Source organism: Rutidosis leptorrhynchoides, chromosome 9 (assembly GCF_046630445.1).
Source record: "Rutidosis leptorrhynchoides isolate AG116_Rl617_1_P2 chromosome 9, CSIRO_AGI_Rlap_v1, whole genome shotgun sequence".
NCBI lineage: Eukaryota > Viridiplantae > Streptophyta > Magnoliopsida > Asterales > Asteraceae > Rutidosis > Rutidosis leptorrhynchoides.
In genome coordinates this window covers 225,522,731-225,532,678 of record NC_092341.1, presented here as the reverse complement: position 1 = coordinate 225,532,678, position 9,948 = coordinate 225,522,731, and the positions used below count along the sequence as shown (strand labels likewise).

The window sequence follows — 9,948 nt, the reverse complement described above, 5'->3', positions numbered from 1 at the left end:
ATTGGGCTTTTGATTGTAATATGGGTCGTGAGCCTTTTATTTTCTGATTGGGCCGTGGGATGTTATTTTATGGTGGGTCGAAGCCATTACACACCTAGTATAAGACTTTTCATAATTCGGCTCTAGCTTTTGTGATGACAACTTCTACTTCTGTTTTTGCTTCGATTAAAAACCACAAACCACAATATATAATTATCAAGATGATGAGAATGATGAGGCGTGAATAGATAAAAAAAATATGATGTTTATGATTAGGATAGACGCATGTAGAGTTGATGATTAAGAATGATGATGATACAAGAAGGTGATAATGGAGATGATATTAAAAGCATAGTAACGATGATAATGATTTCGATAAAGAATGATGATGATGATTTGAGATGATGATACATAGAGGTAACGATGGTGATGATAATAAACTAGTTAGGATGATTATGATACGATAAACAGAAAATGATGATGTTTATGAAATGAGATGATAATTAGGTTAGTGATGTATGATGATGACAGAGGAATGGTAATGGGTGTTATCGGGTTAGCGGGACGTCGCGGGTTCAAACCCGGACTTGGGCAATTTTTTTTAGGACTACTCCTTTTAGGTAGTTACTTATCTATTCATTTATTATTATTATTATTATTATTATTATTATTATTATTATTATTATTATTATTATTATTATTATTATTATTATTATTATTATTATTATTATAGGTATTAACATATAACATTTTATTATTAGTATTATCATTATTTTAGTATTATTATTATTATAATTATTATTTTAACAAACAAAAGATACTTATATAAAAATATATTTTACTACGTATATCATGACTATATTAATATAACATGCTATTTTCATTAAAATGTTATTATCTATAATTATCTAACGTTAATTAATTTACATAGCATATATAAATATATTTTGGGTATATATAATCATATAGGTAAATATTAACTTGAAAAGATTATAAAATATTTGTAATAAATAATATACATTAAAATACTTTAATAAGAATTTAATATATAATATATATATAAAATAGTTACAATTAATCTATTTATTAACATGACATAAGAATTATTAAAGTATTAATATATAAACTTGTTTGATTGTGATTAAGTGTTTTAATATATATAACTGATATAGGTTCGTGAATCCGAGGCCAACCCTGCACTTGTTCAGTGTCGTCATATGTATTTTTACTACAAAATACAGTATTGTGAGTTTCATTTGCTCCCTTTTAAATGCTTTTGCAATATATATTTTTGGGACTGAGAATACATGCGCTGCTTTTATAAATGTTTTACGAAATAGACACAAGTAATTGAAACTACATTATATGGGTGAATGATCGAAGCCGAATATGCCCCTTTTGCTTGGTAACCTAAGAATTAGTAAACCGATATACGAATTGAGCGAATCCTAAAGATAGATCTATTGGGCCTAACGAACCCCATCCAAAGTACCGGATGCTTTAGTACTTCTAATTCGTTTTTATCATGTCCGAAGGATTTTTCGAAATGATAGGGGATATTCTTATATGCATCTTGTTAATGTCGGTTACTAGGTGTTCACCATATGAATGATTATTTTTGTCTCTATGCATGAGACGTATATTTATGAGAAATGAAAATGAAAATCTTGTGGTCTATTAAAAATTATGAAAATGATTGATTATGATAAACTAATGAACTCACCAACATTTTGGTTGACACTTTAAAGCATGTTTATTCTCAGGTATGGAAGAAATCTTCCGCTGTGCATTTGCTCATTTTAGAGATATTACTTGGAGTCATTCATGACATATTTCAAAAGACGTTGCATTCGAGTCGTTGAGTTCATCAAGATTATTACTAAGTCAATTATAGTTGGATATATTATGGAATGGTATGCATGCCGTCAACTTTCGATGTAAAGAAAGTTTGTCTTTTAAAAACGAATGAAATGTTTGTAAAATGTATCATATAGAGGTCAAGTACCTCGCGATGTAATCAACTATTGTGAATCGTTTATAATGTATATGAACGGGTCCTTTCAACCATTCCCTCATAACACCTATAAATACACGAACAAGATCATTCATTCATTCAAGGGGACTGGATGCATTAACGTTACTCTGCCCAAATTAATTACGGTAACGTCTCTCCAGCTGATAATACAATTCCGATAAAGATTCCGGTCGATATCGGAGTTAATCTCTACTCTAAGATATTAACTTATTCGATTCTAATCGAATAAGGTTAATTCCATCGATTATTTTAAGCCCTTGGAATCCAGATTTCAAATCGGGGTTTGCATAATTATTGGAGATAAAACATTCGATCCACTCTTTTCCACAAATCAAGCACTCAAATCCGAAATCTACTTACATCCATTACGATTTTGGTTTGATCAGGTAGCAATCTTTTTTGACGACCCGTTGCCAATTCCGCATAAATGGTTGGACAAGAGTTCACAAAAAATGGATGTGAATTTGCAAGTAAATATACCATGTCCACATTCTGAAGTTGTGATGTGGTCCAGCGGTTGGTGGCCTGCTTCCTTTAGGGGAGGTCAGGAGTTCGACCCCCGTTGGCTACATATTAAAAACACAATTTCATCTCTGCCATGAAGTATCCACCCATGACACCTTTCTCATATCGTTTGGGGGGTAAAGGGGAGGGGGGGTTTTACTTGGCCGTGCCCTTGGATCAGTTTCAAGGTTTCCTCCCAGGCAGCGATGGGGGCGGAGTTATTATCGCTGCATCGGCATAGTCGAAACGGGAGATGATCGCAACGGGTGGTAAAGTCCCCCTCGGGTGATCCCAATCGGTGTTAAAAAAAAAAAAAAAAAAAAACCATGTCCACATTCTCCTTAGTCTTTATGCAATGTTTATGTTTGTTGGCTCAAACCAGATCATATCTAACCTTTAGATTAGGCCAGAAGTACTTGAGTATGCATTTGCAGTTACTGACAACTAAACTAAAGGATCTTAGTTTGATCAGTTTAGTGTGCAAAATGTTATTATTTTGGCATTAGATGCCAATAGTCAAACTGAGGAATGTTGACTGTTTTTAAAATTTTAATATCCTCATGCTATTATTTAAATTTAAATTTAAATTTAAAAGTGACAAAACTTATTTTTATTTTATAAACCTCATATGAAGCTATCTATTTCCAAAAAATATTTCACTACAGAGCTAAACTTCCTAAGAGATTCGACTTCTAAAGTCATTATGTTTTGTACTCGCATATAATATCCATAGTCAAACTTAAGGGAGTTGACTAATTTCGCTACTTAATACATAGTCGTTGTGCTGTTTGTTGACTATTAAAGTCAAGAGAGATCATTTCTTAGCTAGTTAAAAGTTTCTTAATCTTTTGCAAACATTTTGTTACAACACTAATTAAATAACATGACAGTTATGGTGTTTTATTTTATGTCCATAAAATCAAGCTGAGGGCAGCTGACTCTTATATTTCGTGACTCGTTATCTTTGAAGTATCTATAGTCAAATATGTAAACACCAGCAAAATATAAATTTTTTATATTTTCTAAGTGTGAACAAAGACAAACTAACCTGATTTTATTATATTTCCCAATCCACAAATATTGATATCTACTACCAATTCATAGATATAGGGAGGACCATACGAAAGATCAAGAGACTCAAGAAGACTTATCTAGAACAAAACCATGATTCTAGAATTAAATATATACATAATTAATGCCTTAATTAAAAATGAGTAATCGGGTTTTTTACAACAGTATTGATAACTACAGCCATTCTGAAACCATATGAGTTTCATACATGTAGTATTCAGCTATTAACAAAGGATCCATAACAAGTGGCTAATATGAAGTGCTTGTAGTTCACATGGAACCAAATTTGCCGTTGATCGCATCGAGCTAAAGAGCTTCAAAGGCCTATTTATCACATGTGGGCTAGCTTGTTTTCTTTCTCTTTATATATACTTGGTGCTAATTATACTCCCATATACGAAACACAAAAGTTTCTGAGCCATCAGGACGTGGCCTAATATCAGGACGCCTTCAAACACTCATTTTGTTTGTTGATGAAAAAGAAGAGTCGGTAAGAACACGTTCCAAGAAAAGGCTAAAAGAGGAAAGTTCACGTCAAAGTAATGATGATGATGATTTGTTGGTAAATTGGTTTCGAAGCAAATTAACGTAGTGTGTTTTGATATAAACCAAATTAAGTACATTACCATATAATGCATATAATCATCGAGTGAAACATTAAAAATTCAATATTCAGGTGTACATGACAGACAATAAAAGTTTGTAAACACTGCCAACAAGAAAAAGACATGATTCCATCAACCCTATATATACTACTACTAGTAATAAAGGTGTTCACATACAAAAAATTGTTATCGTATTTTATGTTGAACAATATTCAAAATAAAACAAAAGTATGAACATATATGGTCCACAAAGGTGACTAGTTTAATACAAAACAACATTAGTTAAGCATTAAGAATACCAGTATTCTCCCAAGATTACAATGATGGTCATAGTGTAAAGAAGTTAAATACGGTATATAATACACGAGCTAATTAAACTAAGGTAACGAGTCTAAAGTGTATAAATCAATTCATTTAAATTAAATAGTAAAGAGAAAAAGTACATTATTGGTAAACGTTCTATGTTGGTGTTCAGAAGATAAAATAAAACCCATGATTGGCAAGACATGCATATGGATTAATATTTTAGTACCTAGCTAATAATATCTTACAAACATTGGTCTCATATACATATATGATGTTGATAATACTTCATATCATATATATTATGTATATCTATATGTATAAATAAGCAGGTATTCATCAGCTCCTTAAAACCAGGTCTCAAAAACAATAATTTTAATTTTATGTACGAAACGAAGTGTGATCGAGGGTAAATTAACATGGGAGGAGATACAAGTATGAGTATACGGCAACTTGATCAAACACCAACATGGGCTGTAACTGGGGTTTCGGCGGTCATCATCGTCATCTCTGTAACTTTAGAAAACGTTCTTCGAAAATTTGGAAAAGTAATCATCTTCAATATACTTTTCTTTAATTTGTTTGATACTTTTGTAACTTCATGGGAAGTTTTATTTGTTTGACCTGTAGCTGTTGTAAACATTAATAGTTGATACTACGCTATATATTCTGAATCTTTTTAAAAAATTCTCTCATTACTTCACTTTTGATCTTCAAATAAGCAAATTTAAACAACCTTCTCATCTGCCTAATTTTAGAGAAAATAAACACTCAAAGGAAGCATGATTTCACATGCTTAAAGTTTATAGATAAGCAACAATGATCTGAATGTGACATCTCAATCTTTACTTAATTAGCTTATTTCATATATTCTTTAGATTTATATTGATGTTATTACTAACTAACAAACTAGCTAACTAATTAATGCAATGAACTCTACAAACAGTATTTAACAGAAAAGCACAAGAAAGCTTTGTTTCAAGCTCTCGAGAAGGTCAAGGCTGGTAATCAACAACACGATTTTACTCATTTTCACTTCAAAAGTTTCTGAAATTAATTTCTGTTTATAACCGTTTGTTACCTTTTTCTAATGTGCAGAGCTGATGGTTCTTGGGTTTATCTCGTTAATATTGACTTTTAGTCAACGGTACATTGCAAAAATATGCATATCTGATAGAGTAGCTGATACAATGTTGCCATGTGCAAAGAGACATCAACACGTTAAAGAAGGAAGCCATCGGTCGCTTCTAGGGTACGAGCATCATAGATTGTTGTCTGATGTCTCTACTTCTACCTGCAACAAGGTTACCAACCTAATTTCAATAATACTTTTTTAAAGAAAATAAATGACATGGAATTAGAGGCAGATTTACAAGGGGGCATGGGGGCGCTTGCCCCCTCAATAAATCTAAGTTTTGTAAAAAAAAAAAAAATAATTTGGGTAGTAATATGACTTTCATAATTTTACCCCATCAAAAAACTTAAATTTTTCTGCCCCCTCACTTTAAATTTCGTAACTCTGCTCCTGCTTGGAACACTAGTTTCACTATTAGGTACTGAGATTAACTAAGGTTATTTTTATTTTATTTTTTTTCACAGGGGAAGGTACCGTTAATAACTGTTGACGGATTACACGAGTTGCACATACTCATATTTTTTCTTGCCATCTTTCACGTTTTGTTCACCGCTACTACGGGCTTTCTTGCGAGACTAAAGGTACATTACGACGTTTTTTTCTAGACTTTTAAAAAAACTATCAACTCTAATGTTCTCCAATTTCGTTAACTAAACTTTGTGCTACTTTTTATTTTTTATTTTTTTTAGACCCGTGACTGGAAGCACTGGGAGGCAGAGACTTTATCACCTGAATACCAATTTTCACACGGTATGTTACTTTTTTAACATACTTAATTGAAAACTAGCGGTGGTAGTTTCATAACTAATATTCGATTTATTCCATTTTTTGTTTCATATATGATGAATCTTACAGACGCTAGGCTTACTCATGAGGATTCTTTCATAAAAAACCACACTAGCTTTTGGATTCAACATCCATTTTTCTTTTACACTGTAAGCGCTTTCGACTCCATAATATGTAAATGTAAATAATATATGTAACTTTTTTGTTTTATGTTATCCCTTATGTATGTAAGCTGATTCAAACGTATAGGGATGCTTCTTCCGTCAGTTTTTCTGGTCCATTCGTAGGTCTGATTATTTGACCTTGCGAAATGCATTCATAAGCGTAAGGCTTTTTTCTTTTAAAACTCATCATTTTAACTGCTCCGATTTAACAAAATTTAAATTGGTCTTGTTATAACGATGAATTTTTTTTTTTATCCTAATTTCAGCGACATTTAGCTCCTGGAAGTCAATTCAACTTTCAAAAGTATATTAAACGATCATTAATGGACGATTTCCAAGTTGTTGTCGGAATTAGGTACTTATAAGAACTTGTCATCCTTTTCCAAATCATTTATTCAACATTCTGATAGAATTATCCTTACAGTTTTCCCTTAACGTTTCATAATGCCAATGTTTTAATGTTGCAGTCCTGTACTATGGGCATCATTTCTTATTTTCTGTCTTCTAAACGTTAATGGTAAATATCTAGAACTCAAACTATGAAAAGATATTAGTTAGCCACTGCTTTAAGCTTAGAGGGGCTCAAAGTTTCTTTCCCAATATAATGTGGGACTGGGTGCTACATGTGACGTTTGATATAATTTTAATATGTGCTTAACACATATATTTATGCAGGTTGGCGGATGATGTTTTGGGCGTCCTTGATTCCGTTAGTGGTAAGTGTGTACCATTTTATATGACTCTTCAAGGTTTGCATACAATCAATACATATTTTCTTAGATTATTCAATCATTTTTCAACTCTGCAGATTACCTTAGCTATTGGAACAGAACTTCAAGTCATCTTGACGAAAATGGCTCTTGATCCATCTGAAAGAAATCGAGTCCAATCAATTCCTCTTGTTCTGGCCTCCGATAAATACTTTTTGTTCTTGAAGCCACATTTAATGCTTCATCTCATTCACTTTGTTCTGTTTCAGGTACTTATTGAAATTCAGGAAATAAATTTACACCTTTTTACTTAATTCGCTATCATGTATTAACTGTCAAATGCTTGTTTGGTGCTTGTAGAATGCTTTCCAGATAACTTACTTCTTGTGGATTTGGGTAATACAATTTTTACCTTTTCTTCTATTTTACAACCTTGTAGACATTTTCATGAACGAATAGTATAACGTTAAGACTTTTTCGTTTGTGTTTGCTCAGTATGAATACAACATTGACTCTTGCTTCCATGATAATAAGACGTTTGTGATTTTACGACTTGTTATCGGGTAATATTCTTTTTTTCTAATGTGGTCCCGGCTGTCGAGAATGGGCTATGACTGGTCATAACTAATGACTTGATTTCTATCGAATGCAGCATCGGAGTTTTTATCTTGTGTAGTTACATAACACTTCCACTATATGCACTTCTATCTCAGGTTTGACTCTTTGCAACTGTTAATCCATAATATATTCACCATCAAAATTGAAAAATCCACAGGAACTGTACATTAAATGCTTATACACAGTCAAAGTACCTAATACACTATTGTTGTGGTAGATTTATCAATTTTGATGTCAGTTTCCATATTTATATGGTCTAGTGCTTCCAAACCTTTGTTAAAATCTATCAAGACTAGTTCCGACACTGATTAAAAATAGAAATATTAACATGCTATATGTTTTGATTGTATAGATGGGGTCAAATATGAAGAAATCGATCTTCGACGAACAAACTTCCAAGGCTCTTATGCAATGGCGAATGTCGGTTAGGAAAAAGCTTGGAGATAAAAGCAGCAAGTCACTAAACCGAGAATTAGGGGATAGACTTGGTACTAGTATTTCACCACATTCGAGTCCATTAACACTGCCTCGTTCAAAAACAACTGGCTATACTGAACGATCTGTCACCAAATTTGGAGCTGAACAACCATCTCGTTTTAAACCACCTAATACTCAACAGGTGATCGATGTGAATGTTGACGATCAGCATGAAACGGAAATACAGAATGCAGACGGATTTTCAGTTAAGTCTATGCCACCATCACCATAGGAGGAAAAAAAAATTCATGTCTTAATATGGAAACCGGCAAATGCCTAAAATTAAAAGGGGCATGTGATATGTATTAGAGTATAATTTTGTTATAGTTGTCCAACAAGGTTGAGTTTAACTTGTAAATAGAGGTATACTACTGGTGTTCAATAAAGTGTGCAATTGAAGAGAGTGCATCTTCTTTGATGGAACTAAGGTTGTTAATGGTCTGAGCTTTCAACGGCCTACTAGAGTTCGAGCTCTTTAAAATGAGTTCGAGTTTGATAATTTTCGAACACAAGTGGAGCTCAAACAAGATTTAATGTTCCAAATCTACCAAATTTGTTAGAAAATTTTGCTCCAAGATAAAGCTTATGAGGTATTGTATATGTGAACGAGGTTGAATTCAAAAATTATTATCGTCTCGCTAACGGAATTTGTTTGGAATGAACTCTGATATGCTTCGATTAGTCAAGTTCTTTTACGTGTCGTTTGGCGTAATGTTAATCTAGGGTATAACAACGGTAGATCTTAAATTTATAGAGCTGGAGCCTAAATTCAACTATTACTCCTATTCCTAAAAAGGTAGTAGCGGTAGTATGATCTAGGGTTGTTCATTTAAAGAGACAACACATTAGGAAGTAAGCATCTCCTCACAATCGGGTTTCTATCTTAGCGGTTAAAAAGGAGTGATTTGAGGTTTTTGATTAATTATGTATAGGCAAAAAAGCACATAAATAAATAGATGTAAATTCAGATTATGAAAAGGGTGCATGTTGTGATTTCTTCTTCGATATCATGAGGACCCGCTATTCGGGTGGCCAGTTTACCATCGGCTATCGAACTAGGCATTCGAGCCATTAAAATCCAACCATCCTTAAAATTAATAGAGGTAATCCATATAGCACTCGAGCTACGACATGAAACTATGATGCGCTTTCTTAAGTAATGGTCGTTCTTGAATCGTAAAAGTGAAAGTACTAGATTTGATAATATCGCATAGTTTAAAACACTGATGTCCGGGTTAATCACTAAGATGGGTGTTAATACTACAGTCGTTTCATCTTTGATTTAGTTTCGGAAAAATCCTATTACGATATGTGTTTATAAAACTTGATTTATTATATCAGATCAGAGACTTTAGAACGTGACAAGTATGATACCGGAGTATATCTGTTTTCCTTGTCCAACCATGTTTTATAAAATTAAGTTGATTGTATAATGTAGTTTGTTTGTTTCTCTAATTTTATTTATAGTAACATGTGAGTATAAAGCATTTTCATTATCAGCAACACTTGACGATGCTTATTTATGTAAAGTTCATAATGCTTTAATGGTACTTACTACAAC

General features: G+C 32.5%; 1 protein-coding gene across 1 annotated transcript; it reads left to right on the top strand.

The window, feature by feature from the left end:
- The first annotated feature begins 4,916 nt into the window (after positions 1 to 4,916).
- LOC139868554 (MLO-like protein 10) lies at positions 4,917 to 8,619 on the top strand. Its single transcript, XM_071856890.1, has 15 exons — positions 4,917 to 5,045; positions 5,444 to 5,501; positions 5,596 to 5,801; positions 6,097 to 6,213; positions 6,322 to 6,382; positions 6,488 to 6,567; positions 6,668 to 6,742; positions 6,849 to 6,937; positions 7,050 to 7,099; positions 7,258 to 7,298; positions 7,391 to 7,561; positions 7,653 to 7,688; positions 7,788 to 7,855; positions 7,945 to 8,005; positions 8,263 to 8,619. The coding sequence occupies exons 1-15, from the start codon at positions 4,917 to 4,919 to the stop codon at positions 8,617 to 8,619; spliced, it is 1,599 nt and encodes a 532-aa protein (XP_071712991.1).
- The last annotated feature ends 1,329 nt before the right edge of the window (positions 8,620 to 9,948 follow it).

Excerpts from the sequence above, each read along its gene's own strand:
- LOC139868554 (XM_071856890.1), top strand. The coding sequence starts at position 4,917 with ATGGGAGGAGATACAAGTATGAGTATACGGCAACTTGATCAAACACCA. Across the intron at positions 5,046-5,443 it reads TTCTTCGAAAATTTGGAAAA|TATTTAACAGAAAAGCACAA; the intron begins GTAATCATCTTC and ends CTCTACAAACAG. Across the intron at positions 6,383-6,487 it reads TGAATACCAATTTTCACACG|ACGCTAGGCTTACTCATGAG; the intron begins GTATGTTACTTT and ends TGAATCTTACAG.